This window comes from Corvus cornix, chromosome 2 (genome assembly GCF_000738735.6).
Source record: "Corvus cornix cornix isolate S_Up_H32 chromosome 2, ASM73873v5, whole genome shotgun sequence".
In the NCBI taxonomy this organism is placed as follows: domain Eukaryota; kingdom Metazoa; phylum Chordata; class Aves; order Passeriformes; family Corvidae; genus Corvus; species Corvus cornix.
This window is the reverse complement of record NC_046333.1, coordinates 119,821,421-119,845,141: the sequence shown is the minus strand read 5'-3', so window position 1 is coordinate 119,845,141 and position 23,721 is coordinate 119,821,421. Positions and strand designations below refer to the sequence as shown.

Genomic DNA, 23,721 nt, shown 5'->3' with positions numbered 1-23,721 from the left:
GCATGAAAAATTAGGCATTCAAGTCTCTTTAGTCTTCAGTGCTTTTGCAAAGTTTATCAAGCAAGTAGCCAAGTAAGACTCATTTTACAACTATTCCTATTATTCTTCCACATTATTTTCTGTCCTCATTCTTGATGAGGCCAATCTCAGATGATTCAGTAAATTACAAACACTTCATAACATGTTTGACCAGTCTTGCAGTGGAAACAAAAGAGAGAGAGGAACGTCTTCCTCTATATATACCCATCCAAAGGTCATAAGTGCAAGACATTGGCAGTCATTATGAAGATGTTGATAATCTATTTCCCCAAAGACCTGGGAAAAAGGATCTTTACAGGTGGACTTCCGGAGATTCACAGGATTCCAGCAACAAACCTCACGACTTCAAATGCTTTGTCAAAACAGTCATATCGTAGGATACAAACCTTCTCCTAGAAACTGTACTGCTGCAAATCTTTCTGAAAAAAAGCTGATCCATTTGATGGCTGAGGACAGCATTAGGCATTATCACCATCCTAAGATAACTACTTTATTAATTAGAGCTTTGCTTGCAGTTGTAAGCTTTCATTTTGAAAGTCAATTTACATGTCATCAACTGATAAAGGAGGGTACTGTAATGTCCTCATTTATCAGAATAACACACCTGACAGAGTTAGGTAATTCTGTGCATGCCTTCCTACACCAAGTGATTAAGCCATCATACATAATTCCCTTCCAAAAATTTAGTTAGGCACCATAAACTTGTATAGTAAGGTGCCTTCTGTCTGTGTCATTTTTCATGCCCCTTCAAGCTCCTCAGTATTTCCACCCATCATCTGATACACAGACATAAAAACTGAACTGCATATATTAAGCGGTTTCACCAGTGTCATGTGCAAGAGCAAAACAGGCTCTCTACCTGCATGTGATATATCTACTAATAGTAAAACCCAGGACACTACTCCAATTGCCTTGAACCGATGGTTCATGCTACGATGATTATCCAAAATAATTCCTAAGCTCTTTTACATATCATTGCTTCTAAATAAATGAGATACAGACGATGAAATTTTCACATATAATGCCTAATGTAAGTATCTAAGTGAATTTTAATGGATTGTGACCATTTTACTAAGAAAAAAAGATCTAGCACTATAATTAAAAAACATGCCTACTGTTAAAGAAAAATAACCTATTCCAATAGATTAACATATACGAAGACTTTTTTTATAACCAGCAAGTTCCGAAAATAAAAAAACCACCATCAAAACAATTTTGCCTAAAGTCAAATTATTCCTCACTCTTACAGGGATGCGCTGGGAGGGTACGAGGCTTACAAAGCACCTTTCCTTTCTTGCGTGCCCATGACAAACAGAGCAAGCTATGCCCTCTGAAAAACACAAGTACCACTCTGTCTCTGCAGTTCCAACTTACCACAGTGCACCAGAAACTAAGGGAGTGGTTCCACTGAGCTGGAACATGCTGGGTTTCAAACACTTAAGCTCACAAAAAGCTGCATTACCACTCAAATAAGAAAGCCCAAGTAGTTTTGTGTTTCATTTCCAACGCTATACTCACATTTATGCTGGGATAGGTATTTATATGGCATACGCTAAGAAAAGGGAACTGATCGAGGCTTAAACTAGTCTTTTAATTTTTTTGCCAAGGAAATTTAAATCAGATCATTACATCAGTCCAAGAAACTGCACAGCCACATAAATACCTATTCATTTTAAAACTATCTGATATTCAGTTTATTTTTGTAACTATAAAGCTCCTTAATCCATTGAGACAAAGCTTCCATCTCTAATCAGCTGCAGCAAGTGAGTGGACAAAGTGTCTCACTCCATTGACTGGTATCGGTCATTTCAGAAATCAGAGAATTCCACCACGTAGATTTAAAAAAGCAGCATACAAACAGGTTTTTCCCCTTATATAGAAGTGGAGGGGGAAAAAAAAGGAAAAACTATAACTTTTCTACTCGCTAGAGTTCACACACCAGGAAGTAAAACAATGTCCATCACAACATGGTTCTGTCATTGCTAGAATGAACTCCAGCACAGTGACAATAATGGACAGCCTAGTGAATATGCAAACTCTCAACAAAGGCCTCTACAATATTTGCAATGTAAATAACAGCCCAACTTTCTTCCTCCCTTGCTCCGTCTGTGAAAACAGATGGTTCATTCAACTTTATTTTAGGAATGCTATTTTCAGTGAACCACAGCTGGATTCACTATTCAAAGTAGCATGTCTGGCTCACATTTCTATGCTCTAATATAATTACCCTTTTATCTCATGAAATTACACAATATTCATTTAACTCTGCATTGAGAAAATCTATGCATGTATTTAGGATATAAATTACAAGATCAGGAGAAGAATCTTTGGCAACAGAATCATTTCATTGAAAACAATTCAGTGTGTGTAGTAAACATAATAGCATCTGACATTTGAATGATGGTGGAGGAAAATCATGTAGACTGACATTAAAGAAATAAAGACTACATGACTACTGATGAATAACCTTAACATTTTTCCTCCAACTCCACGGATGTTTAAAACACACACAACTAAGTGGCACTATGTTTCTCCCACTTTCTTTCCAGTCAAGGACACTAAAATCATTGCAAATAAATTAAGTATTCAATTGCTGGCTGGAGTATAGACATATTAAAATGTATATTTTCAAAGATTCCATCTAAATTTACACCCTAGATCTATGATGGAACAGTAACTAACTTGACAGCTTTGTTTTGACTGACTGTATCTATCGTATATGGTTCCGTAAAATATGGCTTCAAAACCAGAAGTTTCTCCAGTTTGCTTATATGGTCCTGTTAGACTATACCTTGTAATAATGACAGAGATGAGCACGTGTTCTGGTAAGAGAAAAATGTTGCCAATGCAAATTACCTGCAGAAATCAAACTTCTGTATTGGCTAAAAAAATGAACCATTTCAGTGATACTTCTCTCCACAATGAGCTAAATGCAGAGATTTGGCTGCAAATTTCGGCAGAAAAATATCAATTTTAGTAACTATACATTGTAGTGAAAAGAAGGTCTTAAAATTCAAAAGATTAAACTGTTGGGTTACAGATTCATGAGCTCCACTTGTAACATCTAACAGGTGAGTAGGCACATTTATCAAAACAGCCAGCTGTGACTCACTCTCTTGTAAAGTTCTTAGTTGAACGCCTATTCCTAAAATGCCTGGCCTTAAATCCTGGAAAATCCTTACAAGCAGTGTGTTATTCTATGTTCCCCCAGAATTTCTTTTTGCTTACAAGAGAACAGCAATTTTTCTCTAGGTCCCCTTTTCCAGTGTTGTGATCCCAACAGCATAGAGGAACTGATTAAATCAGTGGAGCCTTTCCCACTAAATCTGCTATGGACATGGACAGTGGCTCCATGAGGCCCTGCAAGGATATAATGCAGATTCAACAAGCTGTCTTGTGTCAACAAGACCATCTTTTTGTCAAACAAAATTAAGTCCGTTCTAGTAACAACAATTATCTTGAAAATAAGTAAGTTTAAATTAACTAAATTTACCATGATGAATAATGCCATTCTCTAGCAAAGCCTGGCCAAGATGAACACCTTCTTCAGATTTGTGTATCTCTCCAATTTCCAGCAGCCAGGACACAAATTCACTGAAAAACAGATGCAGAAAACAAACTTTACATCTCATACCACCAGATCTACTGCATTTCTCTCTCCATTACTAATATTTTTTACTAGTCTCGTAAATGATTTTTTTAGCCAAATGATCCTCAAAACATGACACCACCTCTAAAAAAACCCTCACTCTTTACAGCTTTTCTATTATTTTGACATAACCACATACGGTTTCCCACGAGATGTCTTTTCTGCTCATAAGTTTTCCATGCATTAAGTTAACCTGGCACACAGTGAAGATCTTCCAAGTTTTCTGGGATGCCCTTAACTAGCAGAGCCACACTTGACCAGACAGACCAACATAAGGCAATCCCAGGCATTCCTACTGCGCTGCCCAGGGTAGATATGCCATGATGACAGAACAGTAGGCTTGTTACTTGCAAGGTGTGTCAAACATATTGACATCCTGAGTATATACACCTATTATATACTTCATGTGCAGGAAATGCCTGGCTTGTATCAAAATAAAGCTGATGCAGTTCAGAGACATCAGATCTAGAGCACATAAAATGTGCATGTTACAAATCAAAAGAGAAGTGTAATGAGGTAATGTAACCTTCAAATTCATGGGTTTTAACTGGTGACCCTGGGACCAGCAGAAGCATTCTTCAAATCGGTCCACTCCAAAAACAGCACAGAAAAGCAGCTATTTGATGGTAGGTTTAAATGGCTCCTCACCCATGAGCATGTTCTTCACCTGCATCCAACAACTTCACTGAGGAAACATGATTCAACCATAGCTTAATCATTCATCTTAATCCTATCCTGGTTTCAATTCTCTTCAACTATGTCACTTCTGACAGCACAAAAAAATCTCCCAAGTTTCTTTTCCCCTTTTGACCCCCCATGGTATCTTCTCAACAACTTATTTGTGCAAAACAGTCTCTATTTTATAAAAATGCTTTTCATACTTAACTTACGGCCCTAAGTTTTCATACTTATCTTATGGCCAAATGAAATAAGTGATAACCCTTCAGTCTCCCAAATGATTTTTTTTCGTGTACACATTTTTAGAGTATCTATTTCTCTTTCAGTCTTCTCAAGCCGTAGGCGTAATATGGCATTATAAAGATCCTCCTGATAATTTAAGCATGTAAACCTTATTTAGTAACTCTGTTCCTGACCTTCAAGCAAGAGGAGGACAGCAGCTGTCTTAAGAGACAAAGATTACTTAGGTGGAATAAATGAAATTTTACACTCCAAACTAGTCATTACAGAGACAAAATCCATTAAACAAGTTAGGAATTATTTCTTGAGAGAAACTAATTCACTTGATGCATTTCCGTATTTTCGTCATGCCCTTTGCAAGCCTTGTCTCTTCAGCAGAACTACTTTGCAAAACAAGTACACATTCATAAATTTCAGGCAGACCATTTTACATGGTCTCACATTTACTGGCTAAATTCTGTGAGGCAAATAGGTCTAACAGACATTACAAATGAAGCACGGTTTCTACAGAACCTCAAAGAAGATTTAAAATGTGAGTTTAGATGGTGAGAATTCATACTGTCAAATGTATATAATACCTTCCAAGAAAGCATTTGGGGAACGTGGTTAATTTCCTCTTCCTGTCTTTGATGAGATTCCCTTGTTTGCACATCATTTTGTATAACCTTTCTCCTTGCTCAGAGATCATCACCCAAGTGTCCTGTTCCATGCCCAATTTTAAACCTGCCAAAAATGCATTAACATTTTATGAAGTGATAGTGCCATTGTATTTCAGTATCCTCCCTGAAACGAAGAAGCAATACCAACATTTTACATATAAAAAAAAGTAAAGGAACTGTTTTTCATTATTTTCTAAACAATAAAGTTAAACCATGAACATCTGATCTTCATAAAGCATAACCAAAAGATATTTTCCTCACAGGGCAGTTAAATTGTTACTCTATTGACATCACCATTTATTTTGTAGTAATAACAGGCTTCAGTATACGAACATTTGCAAGGGAGTAGTCCTATCTTCACAAGTTTAAAATAAAAAGCTTTGGTTTTGCTCTTACCATGTGATAATAAAAGGATCTTCACTTAAAGGAATATTTTTCAAATGTCCAATTAATAGTAGTAACAATTATCTGCTATACATATGCTAGTTTCACATAGATAATTCACCCCTTTTCCACAAAAGCATTCAGGCTCGGCAGGGGAGGTGGAACTAGAAGATCTTTATGGTCCCCTTTGACCCAAGTCATTCTATGATACTCCATCTGAGTAAGAGTCTGGTACTTCTTTAGTAATGAAAATACAGCCTGAAGAAAAGTGTCTGTCATGAGAAAAAGCTAACAGTGGTACTGGGCACAGAATAAGGAGTGTCTCTCATTATCCATGAACCAGATAGTGGTAATGTAACAAACAAAATCTGAAGTACCTCAGGGAAAAGAAAATTTAATTAATATACTACTTCTGGAGCTTATGGAACATTGACATTTTTATTTGTATTGACTTTTTGAATCAGGTCATCACAGCATCATCAGTCTAAAGATGATCATCTTTTAAATAAATTTCTAACTTGCTGAATGCCTCAGGTGTTTACAGGAAAGCTGCCAAATTGACAAAAAATTTCTGCAAGAAGTTTCCAATACATCTTGATTTCCCCTAGCAAGCAAATACAATCTATGAAGTGGCCCTAGTTCATAATTTGATTACAAAAACTGAAAACTCTGCTAAATTACTTAATTCAGGGCATTCTCTCCTTTTTCTTCAGCTTCTGCTACATGGATTCCAAATATAAGTACAGATTTAGTTTCTCTCAGTCCATTGACTCTCTGAGTCTTCCAACTCATTTGGTTTTTGATGATTCTGTGTTGCAATCTGAACCTATGTGTGCCTCATCTCCTCTTCCTTTCATGGTTGTCTCCTTGGTGGCAAATCCACTGAGAACATCAGGAGGTGAAAGTTTTCACAAATCATAGGATGCTAAAATCCTAATACATGCCTTGGCTTTGGGATGGCTACCTCAGACCTCCAGCTTGCCAAAGTTTAGCTCAAACTCATTTCTACTACCAGCTGCTCAATTGATTAGTGTGAAATACAGAGAATTCATCAACACAAAATACTCCTACTTACTCTTTGTATTTCTTATGTAAAGCATCAAGAGCCTAAGGGGGACATGAAACTTAACAGAGAACTGAGATTTACTGAAAACTTTTTACTCAGTTCTACACAAGATCCTATACAGAACCAGACAAACCTGGGGTTTTATGCATTTGACACCATGTCTACCACATCGCTTTTTCATTTTTAGAATATTTTTCGTATTTTCAAATATGAGTGTTTAGACCTCTAAAGCATCTTTTTAGCTTTTCTGCTATTAATTCAAGATGACACTACTGATTAGCCAGTGCTGAGACACCCTACTTGAAACTCCGGTCCTACAACAGATATTCTAGAAGCATCCAGTAATCAACTTTAAAAGACCAAAGAAAATATTGTTAGTGTACATTTACAACAGAGGCACAAACCAACAGTTACTGCAACAGGCGACAGAAATTCTACACAAATCAGGAAAAGAATCACAGATCTAAATACAAGGTCATATTTTCTTTCAATATCAAGGCTCCAAACAACAATACTAATTAGGATATTTGAGCTTGCAAATGAAATTAGCTCCAGAAAATGATGATGTGTCATCTTTCCCTGCTTCTACTTTGTGCTGGGTTCACCTTGAACACATGAAGTTATTCGTGGTCATATTTGAGATTAGGATTATATTTCATCCAAGTATTCTTCTTCCTTAATTCAGTTACTCAGAAACATAGTGGTTTTCCAATAGTGATTGGAAATTGTGATTACTTTCTTGGGTAGGAGAAAATACATCCAAGATGGAATTATGAGTGTGTTCTGTACCATTTCATTTGGATCATCTGCATTAAGATCCAACACAGAAAGCCTGCTTGTTTCAGTGATTCAAATGGCCAGTCACAAAGGGAATCAGTCCATAAAATCCCACAAGACATTTAGGATAGACTCTCAGATACCACAAACCATGATAATACACAAGCCTCAATGAATTTACGGCAATTTATACTGGTTGAGGATAAGTTGTAAAATCACAGATAAATCATCTCCCTATTTCCCAAACAGCATTCACTACCAGCATGTATGATTCAAGACATTATGCCCTTCCCAGTACAAGTTTGATTTATTTTTCCTACACTGGTATTCATAAATCCTCAGCTGAACGTGACACCACAAGTTTGCCTACCAGCTGGTTTTGCTTTATATCTCAACATAAAAATACAGTATGGCTTTCTGGCAAAGCAACACAAAGAAGTTTATTAACCTACCTTTTCTTCTCTCTCGTTCTTTCAAAATAGCTTCCAGCCATTCTTGCTTCTCTTCAGGGGTTTTTGCCATGCATACAAACCATTTATTCTTTGCTGTGTTGTGGATCTTCCAGCCATTAATAACAGTGTGGCCACTGCTGTGGTAGTCAGCTGGGAATAGATAAAATTGATTAAAGAGCACCAACTCTTAAAAAAAGCAATAGCGATATGTGTCACAATAACTAAAAACTCTTATCACTACACATAAAAGCCCATACAATACAGAGGAATAAAAATTAATTTAGAGTTATCTGTGCCGCTTGTGAACTGTGTTAAAACTTAATAAACTGTAGTTTTAATTTTAGTAAATAATGCCTTTTTTAAAACATAACAGAGAACTGCCTAGCATATGGAAGAAAGTATAAATTCAACATTAAAGCAGGCCAAGTCCTATTAAAAGAAAAGAAAACAGTACTTGAAGTACTTTTGGGTTAAACTGTAATGAATAATTCCTTAAACAAGCAGCATTGTGCTTTTGCCCCTTAAATTGCACAAAGTTGCTGTGCTGTTTGACTGATTTACTATTAAGTGTAAAAAAGGACTAAATACACAGAGGGAAAAAATACAATTTCAATTTCACAGGTAATCAAAGCACAGATATTTGGTGTATCTTTACTGGCTACCTGAATAAGCAAATATCTACCCTTACTAGTTTAAACAAACTGAAATATAATAAAGATGTTTCTGATCTAAAACCAAATGCATACTTTCTGAAATATGTTCCTAACAGTCTTGTGTTCAGTGTGCACATTACAAGAGAGGTAAGGGCTGCTGATGTTCTTAGATAACTCGAACTCCCAACACTTAACATGTAAAAATACCTATGCTATAGAAATCAAATTATTTACTACTTATTACTCTATATTTACTTCTATAGCACTGGATTTTACCATGCTAGTCCATAAATCTCATTCAGAAATTTCAAAACTAACACTCCTATCCTTCACTAGGATTACATGCATTTCCTAGGGGAAAATTTGTGAGGTGTAAATGTCTTATGATAAGAAATAATCTTTTTTTCATAAAATACAGACTAAAAAACTACAGCTAGCAACTACAATACAAAACATTAAGAAAATCAAAGGTCAGTATTTTCTCACCACAAACTTTCATTAAGAGGAAAAAAAGTCCTAAGGCCAACCCTGAACTAGTGCAATAACTACACAGCTTTTTCTTTAGTAAATACTTTTTCAGCCCTATTTTTTATTATGAGATTTTCGGAAAACGAAACCATTGCTGAAATGCGTGCTAAGATTTATCATAAATCTCAGCAGACATGCTAGTATCCTTTCAATAATGTTGCATTTTAATTAGATGGAAAGCAGCCAAGCTTTGTGTACTGGACTGGGAGATGTCAGGAACTACTCGAAAATCATGAGACTGATGGCTAATTTCTAAACCAACAAAACTTTCTAGTACTCAAAGCACGTAAAAAAGTGCAAGCAAGTCTATGACAGGGGAGAAAATCAAGGTTTTTTTCCAACACCATGTTTATGCCACTTACCTATTTATCATACTTTTATTTGCATAGCCTATACATAATATCCTTTGTCTCTTTAAAAACATTATTTCTTGAAAATTACCCATCATACTATTTATTCACTCCTAGAAAATCAGACTCAAAAGTCAAGGACAGGAAATAAGAATTGGACAGGAGCTCTCAACTGACAGACAGCACATCCTCGGAGACCAGAGACAGAAGCACTACTGAAGGAAGTAAAGTTAAGGTTCGTTTTTTTATTTATTAAGTTAGAGGTGAATACATATAAAACTACAGGGTCATAATTTTCCTGTGGTCTTTGTTACTGTATGTCTATCATCACAAGACACATGTAGGGAAATGATTACTGGTGCACTGAACCATAGCAGTTAAAATTGTGGCCAAAAAAAAAATATCAAAAATGAGGGCTCAGACTCACAAATGGATTTAGATCCCCCCACTCTGAACAAAAATTTGGTGTTTAATTAGTAGCTTAATTCAGGAAAAAAATGGTGTGCCCAGACACCTGAATTTCTCAATGTAGAGATGACTTTTTAAATATGCAGCTTCCTTCGCATTTGAGGATTTGTAACTGCAGGGCCAGGAGCACCCTGGCTGTTTGACCACACTCACCTCATTCCACCACAAACTCACTGAATTCTGTGAAAAGCTCAATCACCAAGCTAGGTACTATCATTGCTTAATGTATACAGAGGACACCGAGCTCAGGAGGAGGAAAATGCGTAGCTGTTGTCCAGTTTTACTATAGTAACACACTGCTGTGATGCCCACTTTGACTTCAGCCTCTGTCTTTTCTGCTTTTTCTTTTGCTCTTCATGCTTCCCATGAAGGGAAGCAATGCCTACAATCCTCCAAGGCTCCCATGAGCAATTTGTTCTCCCCAATCCACCCATGTCCATAGTGAAGAGCATTTCAGCATTAAACTGTCAACCCATATAAACTCCTTCCTTCTTTGGACTGGCTATTGCGCAAAATCTGGTCAAGAGCTGCTGGCCAGCCAGGAGGTTCACGTGACCTGACTGCCCAGCTGCCCTGCACATATGCACACTCTTCACATCAATGCAATCACAGTCAGGCTAAATAAATAATCTGCAAACCTGACATAATGGTTACAGAAGGAAGAAGAGCACAACACTGCAGTTTGCTCCATGCAAAGTCTGAACAAGCATGATCAACAAATCATTAAACCTACAACTTTCCTAGGAAAGGTGATGAAAGATGACACCATCTTTTATTGTGACTTGGTAATACATTAAAGCTTGTAATTTGAGCTGCAATATATTGTTCAAAATACAAGACTCGTATCTTTGAGTGATGCATAAGAAGCTATTTGTTGCATCCATATACAACAGAATTTTCTTCTTCCCTTGAAAAAAATAAACAGAAGTCTCTGTATTGAAGTACTTTTAAGTTTCTCAGACTTAGAGATTCTTAGAAGCAGCAAGGAAATAATTGCTGCACAATATCAACTACCATCCTCCAAGTATACTTTTTGATACAGTTTCTAGTTACTTTTATCATGTTGTGGTTTTTTCTGTATCACGCCTCATTTCAGGACTAGAGGGGACAGAACTACTATACTAGAGGCAAACATAAATCTGATATTTCCTAAGTCTCGAGTCCTTTTCTTCATAAACTAAATACCATTCATTTAATGGCCTTTAGAAATGTATTTTTCTCTCAAAACTGGATTTTAAAAACTGCTACAGAAAAAAGAATACCATTACCACAAAACCACCTTTCTCATATTTGCAAGTGGTTATGCAGCCACATTATTTTAAGATCAGAAATAGTCTGCCCTGATAAGTAATACACATTCCACTTTAATCAGTGCAATCAAGAAAAAACAGAGTGTTTCATGGTGCTGAAACAAAAAAAAGAAAGCTTACACCAACTGTACTGCTCAGACAAGGCCTAATTTCATCAAAGAAAAATTGCTTTTCAGAAAAAGCTTTGTTAATTTCTGTAGGCATGTCATTAGCATGATAATAAACCACACTGGGAATCTGTTTTACTATTTCTATGCTTCTACTCACAAACAATGAAGACTACATTCCTAAATCTATCAATGTTGAGAGCAAACACTCTCATTTGGTCCTGTTCCCTGGAGCTCCATGTTTCCTTACATAAAGTGAGCAGGGGATACCAAAGTCTACAGTAAGGAACTGTGGAAAGTATCATCTAGACTCAACACTCTTTAATGTTTATAAAGAGATCCATCTGGAGTGCATGACAAAGAGTCCTGCACAGATATGAAAATATAAGCACTCTGAACCCAGAGCTTCCACTCTAAATTAGGAATTACAGAAATTGATGGGTAATAGATGATTACAGAGAATAAAATAATACATTACCAAAATAAGCACATGCAAACCTAATGTGGGTGACACTAGGACAACCATATTACTCCTCCTGGGAATGCTATGAGACAAAAAGAAAGCAGCAGAATACTCCTGGGTTACAGTTCAAACACAGATGACTACAGGGGATGAGAAACAAGACACCTGGGTGTAACAAATGAGAACAGTAAAGAAAGCAGAATAGAGTAAGGTTAAAGAAGGACATCATGATCTGAGTGAAAGAAAAAGCATCTGTGTGAGGAGAGGGAATACAGAAGTCTCACAAGGAAGGAAAACAGCGGGTAGAATTAAATAAAAAAAAAGAAGAGGGTGACAAGAAAAGGGCAGAAAGGTGTCACAGGCCACAGAACTAACACAGGCATTTCCATATTGCAAAGAGAACCACAGAAAAGAGGAATGAAATAGCAGTAATTACAAGGAAAAATACATTTTAAGATATTGCATAAACTGAAATGGAAAAAGCAGAAAATGTGGTGATAAGGAAAAAAAGCAGGAAAGAAGAATCATAGAATGGTTTGGGTTGGAAGGGCCCTTAGAAATCACCTACGATGATCAGGGACATCTTCAGCTAGATCAGGTTGCTCAGAGCTCCATCCAACCTGACCTCAAATGCTTCCAAGGATTGAACATCCACCAACTGTAACAAGTTAGAAATCAAAGTAACCAAACTATTAATGATGTTCCAGAACTGTGGAAAGGAGTATGGATTTTTGAAACTATGTGTATATAAAAGTGACAAGATTTGATATGGCTCAGGAGAGCAAGGGGGAAGGAAGTCCCCCCAGGACTGGGCGCAAGGCTATAGGAAATGGGCACAGTAGCAGAACTTCCTTTGGCTAAAGGAAATCAGACAGCTGGTGTCTGGACATAGAGGAAGACCATTTGTGCTTAGCCACATTATAATTGAAGATTCATTGAGGACGAAAACAAACAGGCAGAAAGGAAAATGAACATTGTAAAAAAAGACCAAGGACTGAATAGCTAGAAAAAGTAAATGAAGAAAGGTAGGAGAGATAGAGGATCAAAGAAACATTTTCTGAAGCCAACACTAAATGCATGGCAGTATGTGGGGAAGAATCAGTTAAAGATAATAGCTACAGAATTCTTGGAATATACATCAAGTAAACGATGGTGGGCATAATCCTCTGGACACAGTAATGTTAACACTTACAAGCAAAGAGATGCTGTCTTAGAAAATGACATGATGCAAACAGGTAAACTGCCTTTTATTTCTAAAGCATATTTAGGAAGATGAAAGAAAATAAATGAAAGGGATTCAAACAGTACATGACAGGAAAGACTGAAATAATCAACTCTCTTTTTTGCATAAACAAAACACTGGGATTTTATGCAAATAAACCTAAAAGTTGGGCAGGGATACAGGCTGGAAAAGGGGAATAGCAGGGTAAAGAATATTGAATGAAATATATTCAACTCAAACAGGCTTGAAGAAATTCACTACAGTGTACCCATAGATAGCTTGAAGTCACTAACTAAATCAGTGGGCCTGGTGAAGGACATCACCCAAAACAGATGTCAAGGAGCTCTTACAAAAAATGTCTGGTAAGCAAAGACAATTAATCAAGTGTGACACCATAGTGCTCCGCCTTATGTTCAGCATTTTTCACCATATTTATCAATAGCTTAAATGGTTCAGTGGTAACATTGTTCATGGAACCAAGTCAAGAAGCATTGCAGGAGCCTTGGGAAACAAGATGTGAATTCTGAATGCTTAACAAATTGTAGAAATGGTAAGATAAAATTCAGTACAGAAAAGAAAGTAATTATCAGTCCTACTCTCAGACATTAACACAATATAAAATATAATGAGAGAGGCACCAGTACTGCACAAAACTCTCTGCTCTAGTATTCTGGAACACAAATGAAAAGACTGAAAAATAATGCTCTGAGAAAAGCCAAACAATCCTGGTATTAGTAGCAGGCATCCCACATTGCAGCACTACAGTAATTATTCTGTCCTACCTGGCACCAGTAAGATTTCAGCTCTAGACACTTCAGTTATGAATTCCAAGCATTTATTAATATAATTTCTTTATAAAACTGAATGTGAATGACAAAAGATGGAAGCAAACTGATGAAAAAAAAAAATCCAAAGGACAAAAATAAAATTATAAAATAAGAAATAATAAAATAAAAACACAACACATGAAAAAAGGTTGAAAGACTTTAAAATATGACACGAAGGAAAGAGACAACAGTCTTCCAACAAACTAATTTGTTGCAATAAGAACAATAGTCAACGTGTTCTCCAAGTCAGTTCTACTGTACCCTGTAAAACGAGAAGCAAGAAAACTATTTTGAACACAAGGAACTCAAGAATAGAAAAAAAACAACCTTCATTTTAAAGAAATATTCAATTCCTATGAAGCTTACTTAGAAGTAAAATCATTGTTATTAATGTTCAATTTTAGAACAAAATTACATTAAGAAATGCTTGGAATCCATAGTAGAGGACAAACCTTACACTATTTTAAAATATCAGGAGAAGTAATATATAACTCCCAGAAATTCCCTCCAGACTTACATATTTGCAATGGCATTGCAAGTTTCACATGCCACTATTTTTTTAGCTTTACATTAAAAAAGCCCAAAATATTTTAATTGCAAGAAAGAGTAATTATTGTGAAGCTCAATCTCAAGTTTCTAAAACAAAAACTGACGTGTATAGGAATACCTTGGGTTTTTACTTTACTAATGTTTGTCAGGAAAATTTCAAGTAATCTTATGGGATTATATCCCCTAAGGATATTTTTTAAAAAACCTTCCTTGTGCAACAATTTCGGCATTTATAGTGTTTCATCCCAACAGAGGGGGGCTTTCCACTTGCTGTTATAAATATACCATGTACCTAGGGATAAGTTCTTTAAGAGTGCTGGAATGCTGTAAAGTGAAGTTAAATATGCAATTTCAGTTGAGCAGTAAATGTCACCTTCTTTTATTACTCTGTTCACGTAAGCATAAAGTAGTCGTCTGTGGCTGCCCAGCTAATAATGGATGAAAGCAATGATGTGTCACAGAAGCAGAATTTTGATACAAATAGATAGTGCTTTTAAAGCAGCATCTTATGGTTTCTTTCTAAATATAAGGAGCACCCTCCATTCTCAAAGAAATTACGAAGCTGCTTTTGATTCAGCACCTCAAAAGATGGCTCTGTAAATGAGCCACACAAATATACTCACCGGTTCCATCATCTACATTCTCTACTTCCATCACTTCTGTATTTATCCTGCCCCGGAAAAGGTAACGGTGGCCATCTGTAGATGCTTTGCTGTTCTTCAATCTCCTGAAAGAAGAAAGAGCAGATGAGCACGTCATCCACTCCCTTCTTCTATGTTTCTGCACTGCTACCTGTGCATGTGGCATTTAGAGACCACTGTAAGGATCCCAACACATTTATACCTGCTAATAGAACTGTGGAAACTGCTGCTGAACGGGATGCTGCTGATGGCAATGCAAAGATGCTACAGCTAGTAAGAGTAAGCTGCAAATTCCTGCCTGATTGAGAGTTCATCAGGAAAGTCTCACTCTGTAAAAGCTCTGTTCCAACACTCCGGTACCTGTGTGCCATTGTCTGCCATCAGAGACAAAATACTGCATTGGGAGAGCCTTTCCTCCTAACTGACATGGTCTCCCTATGTTAGTCTAGACACTCAGCACAGAGGTAGTGTGACTGGAAAAAATTAAACGAGAACATCTTTGGATACAAATCTTGACCTACATACCTTAGCATCATAAATGGGATTTATGTATGGAAGAATGAAGACATTTTTCCTTCCTAACATACAGGTTAACCGGGAATTGTAATTAAGGATTGCTGAAGTTCTGTGGCATATTCCAAAGTACTTTGCATTGCTGTAACTGTTCCCAGTGAAGTCAACGCCTTTTGAGAACCCCAGTTCTAGACAGCTTTTCACACCTCAGCTAAGACAGTGATTATTCTCCATCCATTTTTGCCTAGGATAATTAATACTGTATATCAAACAAAGGTCAGTTTCTAAGAATTAAGGATCTCCTGAATTTTGGCCTTCATTCACTCCAAAAAGGTACTAATTTTCAGAAAATTACCTACCTCTCAATCGTTACTTCATTACTGTCTGATGAGTAACTCTACTATACCATAAATTTATTATTCAAAATTTGAGTAATATATTGGAAAAACAAAGACAGCAAAAAAGCAAAACCACCATAAAGCAAAAAGTTTGTGTACAAACTTTTTTTGTGTTTTTTCTTTCCAAAGTGAGTAAATCCAATAGCTCCACTGAGTTTTATAACTGTAAACCCAAATATGGCATTCCATGTTTACACAACTCTGCCACAAAGGCATCATTATAAATTACACAAAGTACCTCACACCATAAAGGTAGGGCAATTTTTGTAAAATTACCAAAATACAAACCTTCTCTCTTTACATACTTGCCAATCAATACTCGAAGTATCTTGCTGGTAATAATCAATTATTTCCCATCTTAAACTTTGCAATTATATTCTAAATTGAGTTACTCCTATGTCTGCAGAGATGTCACCATGGTACCAGCCAAGAACATCATTGCTCAAAACTAAGGAAACCACAGATGACTTTTCATGCATTTTGACGTTTTCATCCAATAGTGCATTTTAGCAAGAATATGGCTACAAAAATATACAACTTAGTGGAGGACAACTGAAAAGATACTATGGAACCAGCAGCTCATTTGTAACTGCTGGACAATAAACTATAACAAATATTAGAAATTTTCAAAAGAAGATGTATCATGTATCCAGGAATCTATCAAATATCTACACAGTAATTTGTATTTAGTGGCTACTCCAAAACAACTTCTGGATTAAAGAGACAAACTTGAGCGTCAAGAGGGATATCTGTACATAGGAGAACCCTTACTTCTCAGAACATTATCTACAGAATCTTGTTGCTGAACTAAGGAATTGCTCTTTGGAATGCAGCAAGAAGCAGCTTTCTGACTGTTTTCTCTGATTACAAATAGAAGGCATGAAGCTCTTGAATCTGTAGAGACTTATTTTACTGTGCAAGCTAAAATACCAATTTGTTTGAACTAAAAATTCAGACTGTTTACACTTCCTAGAAGAGAGTGAGGCCATCACATATAACCTGCTATGGAAAGCTGACTGTTTCTCCCCACACTTCACCACTAGGATTCTGTATCCATATAATTTTTCCCAATTGCTTGAATTAAATACACTGCTCTTTGGTTGGTAAGTTTCCTCTAAAAATGCTAACTTTTATACTGTGGTTCTTACAGAACAGCATACTCATGATTAGCTCTACTGTGAGAAAAAAACATTATTTTTGAAAGTAATCATTTACCTGTGCTTTTTTTTGCAGTAGACCAGAAGATTATCAAAAAGAAAAAATATTCTCTCTTGGATATTTCCTGCTGAAATTTTCAGTAGTAGTCCACTTCGCAGCATTTCTGTGCATGTGTCTGTGATGTTGGACCCCTAAAATTGAGTGGAAAGAGATTAATCTTTTAGTGAGAACTGAAGCACTTTGCATCCAGTAAGGAAAAGTTTCTTATAGAAACTCACAAGTATAACGATTCTCTGGAAAGACTAAAAATACAAATCATGGTAATTTATTGCATTGTAATTATGTAATAATCTGTAATGATGCTTAATACCAGCTTTGTGAATAGATACGGTTTAATCACGAAAGTTTCCAGATTATATTACTTTCATGCAGAGACCTCTCCTGAAAATCAAGCCAACTTTATCCAGTAAGTCTTATCCTCAGCAACTTTATTCAGACATGTGTGAAAATCGGGTTTCACAAGACATAATCTATGCCATGATGAAATTGGAAGCTGAAGCAACCTGGGACTTGAACATCATTAAGGGTATATACTTCTACACTAGATTAAGCTAAACACAAAAATCAAAAAAGGAGCAAGATACAAAATTTGGGCAAAGCTAACAGTGGCATGTGCAGCTAGGACTGTCTAGTATACTTCCTCCTAACCTACTCCAAAGGTGTCAGAATTTTGGTAAGGTTTAGATGTTTGGGATGAAACTTCCCATGCCTCATTTTTGCTTCAAGATAGATCATTCGTGTGCAAAGGCAGCAGGCATTTTCATAAAAGTTGATGAAAGAGAAGTAACTTTAACAAAGAAAAATATTTATATGAAAAATTCATGGCAGTTCTATGTCTTGTAATGAGCAGTTTACCACCCAAGAAAGCCTACCTTGAATTCCGAGGTGTATTTTGCTAGTCTGAAAAATCATGCTCCTGTAGGACAGAGCTGCTGTCCCTGTGCTATATGCATCCAGACACACAATCCTATTGATAATTTTATTTTATATTGTGCTGCCTGCATCAAGCATACACCATGGGTTTGAAGAGTTTCCTGCTTGAAGAAATCAAATCAGCTTGGAAAACCTGCAGAAGCCAAGACTCTCCTGTCCTCTACACATGTTCTGAATGGTTTACACATGTGATAGCTGCAGTTACTTCCTGTTCTTGATTTAACCACAGTAGTCCAAAGAAAAATGGATTCAATTAAGAGCCAAGAAGCGATCACGCATTCTGCTCTCACAGTTCTTCATCCTACTTTTCATCCTTTGTATGTCACAGCTGTGAATATTGAGCAATAGCTCAGACTGTCCTAAGGAGAATGCAGTCTGTTTACAGAGATAAGTGAGATTGCACAACCATCACACTGCAACACAATTCAGGTCTCTAAGTAAAGCCACTTCGGGATCTACATTAACTAACCACTCCTGCTTCCACTCAGGATCAAGTGATCAAACAAGCCAAGATGAATGTCATCTATAGCCACTACAGCATATTTCCCTTCCTAAGACAGCATTGGCACCAGCATGATAATTTTACAGTTTTTTTCAAAATCACACACTTAAACATCTTAAAAGCACACTTGGTGATATAATTTAGGCAAATGCTTGTTGACCACAATTACAGAAAAGCAGGTAACTTTTTTCTATTCCATTTCATTGCTTTCGTGTATTAAAACGAGTAAACAGTATCTTATTCTGTGTTTCAAATTTGCTGGTATAGTACTTACTAAGAATTAGCATTTTAAAAGGTTGGATAATCTTAAAGGGTCTTGGTTTGTTTTTACAGAAAACTTCAACTTTGCAGAGAAATGTTATCTTTTTGTAAGGATGCCCAAAAAAATCAGCTTAAGGCTTCAAAATTGTACTAGAAGTTTCAGGTTTCTACAAAAGGATGGGGTTTTTTAATAGAAAGGGTTTTATAAAAAAATTTTGTCTTTTCTTATTGAAGAATTTCATTTTCAGTATAGAAAAATACAACCCTTCCCAACAGTCCTAACAAGATCTGCTACTGTGCCAGCATCATGTCAAAAAATAACACATTTACTATATATTTTAAGTATCTATAAATCAGGCTACCTAACTTATTTACAATTGCTTCATTCATGATTCAAGCTCAATGTGACAGTATGGCAGTCACGGCCACCTGTATCACATTACTACTACTTTCCTAATGTTATCCTCCTAATTTTCTTCACTTTCTAGTATAAACTGCTAGGTGATGAAAACAACGTTCTAGAGATACTTTTTTCCCTTGGAGACATTTCATCCAAAGAGTGAACAGTGTTAGTGTCACTTATCAGATACCTTCTGACAAGATCACAACCCATGCTGGTGAGACCGCAGGTCAGTGAATTTTGTTAGTGCTGTTTTATTGGCTGAAGTCCAAGGGAATAAGAAAACAGGATCAGAAGTCACATCTTGCTGTCCTACATAACACTGCTAGTGCAGAAAAATCTCATCACTCCCTTGCCTGTGTAATACTTAGGGTTTGCCTGTTCCTAGACTTTGGATGGGCACAGAGCTGAAATGGAGAAAAAAAAGAAGGGCATACTAGGGGAAAGCACTGCTGTTTCTACATCTGGGGTGAGCACTGCTCTCCACCACACCCCTTCGATACGAAAAACATGCCTGAAGAAGGATGAAGCAGAGAGCACACACAAGCACTGCCACTGTCCACCAAGGGGACAACCATATTAAGCTCTCATGAAAGATGAAGCTACACCTTAAACCCTCCCATGGGTTCTCAGCAGGAACACCAAGCTACAGTTGATATCCAGCCCAGCAGGACAATTCACTTATCCAGCTCCAAGCTGTCCCTCTCATGGGGGAAGGCTCAATGCTGCAGTAGCATACGAGGGGTCATCCTTGTCCCAGAAGCAGGTGAGGCTTTCTGCTGCACAGCTAAAACTGAACTACACTACCTACAATATTGTTGGGACAAGTATTATCAAAACTTTCTGACACAAACACGTTTTCATTAAGTGTTTGCACTGAAACTACCACAGGAATTTCCAATATGAGCAACTTGAACCTGAAATGCAATTTGCTATTTCAAAGATTTCACAGACACTTATACTCAGTGCTTGTAAGAGAAGATGATAGCGTTGTGTTGGGATCCCTCCCCCCGCCATGGAGCCCTGGGAGAGGGGCCCTGAGGGGACACACGGGGTTTCCCTGTCCCTGCTCAGCCTCGTTCCCATTGGTTGGTTTGTGTTCCCTGCGCGGGCAGAAGGACCCTCGGGTCCCGTGATTGCCTCAGTTCCTCAGCAGAGCCCCGGCCATGCGGCTGGGGAAATAAACATCTCTGAAACATCTATCAAGAATCGGTCCATATATATTTCTTTTCCACTGGCCTCGTTGTCTGATACGTGTGTTGCAACATCCCCACTTTAACAGAGTTGCTCAACCTAAATGTAAAATCACTACTACTATGCTATTCATGCTTCTATACATTTAAAGTACCTGCAAGTAGAAATCATGGGCTATTTTCAGTGAAACCAGTGTTTTTGTAATCTGTCAATTTGAAAATGCCCTGTATTGTAGAAACAAACCTATTTTAATCATCTTCCAAGAAATTATATAAATAATTCAGTTGGGGAAAAAATGACCTGCAAAGCAGGCTTATACTGTGAATCTAGACTAGTTTTGCCTCCCTGTATCCTACTGGGTCGCTAAAGACTGTACAGCAATCCTCTCCTGTGGGTAACACCAGGACCAAAGACTCTGAGCCTTTTGAAGATCGCTGGTGTGGAAATTAAAAGCCCATAAAATCTTGGAGCCTGCAGGCTATTTAGGTATAACTGGCTTCTGATAACCTTTGGCTGCCAGTCAGACACCTATCATTCCAACTACAGAAGCAGTTGAGGCGAGTGGTCTGAAATGTGGGCTACCATGACCATATCGAAAAATAAAAGCACAGCAAGGAGAGAGACTATACACAAGAAATTTAAAACAAAACCTCCTTCATCCTCATTTCATTAAATATCCCTCTTTGATATTAAAAAATTATTTTTATTACCTTGACATGAAAAGCAGCATTGGTTGGTATTTTTTCTTACAAAAAAAGGTACTTATCAGTATATTCTGGGCAAATTTCCATCAAATAGAGAGGTTTGACTATACTGAGTCAGTGGCAAGCATGTTAATAGTGGTAAGTCAGAAATTACAGACTAATACTAACTTACTCTTCTGTACTTGCACATGGACATAGGAAACAAATAAAACGTGAAAGTGCTAGAAATTCCAGAGTTTAAAACAGAAATCTCCAGTAAAATATTACTTGGTGATATGTTGGAATGGAAAAGCACAGAATACCCCATGCTACTGTCACTAAATTGGCCTATGACTCAGATTGGGTTGTTCAGCTTGCAGCTTACAACAAATGCAACAATTTTACTTTTTCTTCTCTCGCTGAAACATCCACACAAATTTTACTGAAAGACTCCTTCAGCTGCTGAGCCATTCTCCAGCTGAGACAGCCACCTACACAAGTTCTGAACTCAGGCCAATAAATTTAACCACTGAGGAAATTAAGCGAGAAAGTAATTATATTGAAAATCATCTTTCTTGAAACAGATGTTCCATTTTTTCCATGAATCTGTATTTTTATCATAATAAACACAAGCTTCATTTTATGACACTTAAGTACAGGAATTCAAGTCATGCTTTGATCAAATTCTAAAAATAGTCTTTATTTTTTTCCCTTTCCTTCCAGTTGTGGCCAAGCAATGTGCTAAGCATTTCCTTCTGGAAGGAAATCTCCAACAAGTTTGCCTCTTTATTTTCAGCAATGCAGAAAACCAGATGTTTATTTAATTAAATCCTCTCTCAAACATTGCATTCAGGAACTTTTTTTTTTTTTTTTTTTTTTTGTAGTTGTTGTTGGGAATCATTCAAAATACTGTTAGCTCTAACACATGCTATGGAATTCTTACCATTTCAAGGACTAACCTTATACTATGTCTGAAAAAGATGCGTATATTAAGATCAAGGCAATTTTGCCAGATTGTGAACCCTGTGGTTGCCATATGATATCAAACCCGATCAGCTAAAATACAATAAACACCATGTAACTCTACTGGAAACATCCGATTCTAAGACAATGGCACTCTTTCAGAGTTCAAGCACAGGTGAAATCCTGAAATGAAATCTAGGAAGAGGGGAGGTGAAAAAAAAGCCAAAAAAACAACCCACCAAGGTTGGTAGGAAATTACTTAGTTACAGTGTAGAGAATACATTCTGAGCACAGAGAGAATAAGTCTGTTTCAAAGGCTTATGTCCATACTGTTATCATTCCTTCTTTATTTTTACCTCTTCTCATTAACACATTTCCAAAAGCAACCATATTTCCTACCAGATGTTTTCCCAAGAATTCAGAAGAAACAATGCAGGAAAGTGGATTCCCTGTTCAGAGGTAGGTTTGAGAACAGTAAGTTCTTAACCAACTTATATGACTAATAATGCATTGAGTTAATAATACTGTAACTTTATACTTGAGTGTGTTCATTAAGATGGATTTGACAAATATCTATGCCTCAGACATTGGAAGCAAGTAGAAGAATTTTGATCACTGTAGCGCAGCAGAAAATTTAATTGAAAAGTTTAAAATAATAGAAGGAGTAAAATGGTGATAGGCAATAAGGGTTATTTAGCAAATTTCCTTGCCATGTATTTAGCAACATAAGCATTTAACTTGCTATTGCTTCTATCATGAGGTTATCACACAAGCATTTCCAATGCATTTAAATGTTCAGATACACTAACCTTTCCAAGTTACTGCTGATGACAGCAACTTCAAGCTAATTACAAGAAGAAAGACATTTTCACCTAGTCTAAAGAAACAGCTGTTAAGTGATGTCAACTAGACCTCCTCTCAATTCCAACATTTAGAAGTTTACTTTGTATTAGTCCTTTCTTTTTAAAAATCCTACAAACAATACAATGGCATTTGCTTTGAATTTTTTTATTTTATTTTATTTCAGACTGAGAGTTAAAAATAAGGGCAAAGTTTTGTCTGAATGTGGACCAGCAATTATATCACTTTTCTACTGGCTAAAATTCCTTCTCATGAGCACAGTGAATTTCAGTAGAATTTCATAGTGACCATCCTGTACTAAAAGATTACAATGCACTGAGCTCCAGCATGAGATGATTTGCCAGAAATGGAAAAGCAGTTCTTGAAAATGCTGCTAAACAAGGAAAGAATACCTGAAGTGAAACATTTCAAATCACACAATGCACTGAAGAAAGGAAGAATTTTGATTAAAGTAAAACTAGTCACTTAATCCACATTTAGAATGAACCAAATCTTCCCACACTACTCAATTAACAACAAACCAAAGGTCTGCAAAAGTCCACTGATCAGGAGATTTCACATGGAGCATACAGGAAATAATTATGTGGTGTCATGGGTAGTATTTAGGGGGGTCTTTGTTCAGATCTATGCTCCTTTCAAATAATGGCTTGTTCTGCTGAATCATACTGGAGGGCAGGGGAAAGCTAAATCCACTACTGCAGAACCAGAGCATATCCTTAGGCACAGCAAGTTC

At 36.7% G+C, this 23,721-nt stretch overlaps 1 protein-coding gene across 3 annotated transcripts in view; it reads right to left on the bottom strand.

Moving 5' to 3' along the window:
- Positions 1-23,721, bottom strand: part of PREX2 (phosphatidylinositol-3,4,5-trisphosphate dependent Rac exchange factor 2) — a 171,268-nt gene that overhangs the window by 94,441 nt on the left and 53,106 nt on the right. For all 3 annotated transcript variants that reach the window (XM_010405115.4, XM_039548323.1, XM_010405116.4), the window contains 5 exons: positions 17,189-17,322; positions 15,045-15,148; positions 7,945-8,094; positions 5,185-5,329; positions 3,533-3,633 (listed from right to left, as the gene is read on the bottom strand). In XM_010405115.4, coding sequence (XP_010403417.1) covers positions 3,533-3,633; positions 5,185-5,329; positions 7,945-8,094; positions 15,045-15,148; positions 17,189-17,322 — 634 coding nt within the window. The remainder of the gene's footprint in view (positions 1-3,532; positions 3,634-5,184; positions 5,330-7,944; positions 8,095-15,044; positions 15,149-17,188; positions 17,323-23,721) is intronic.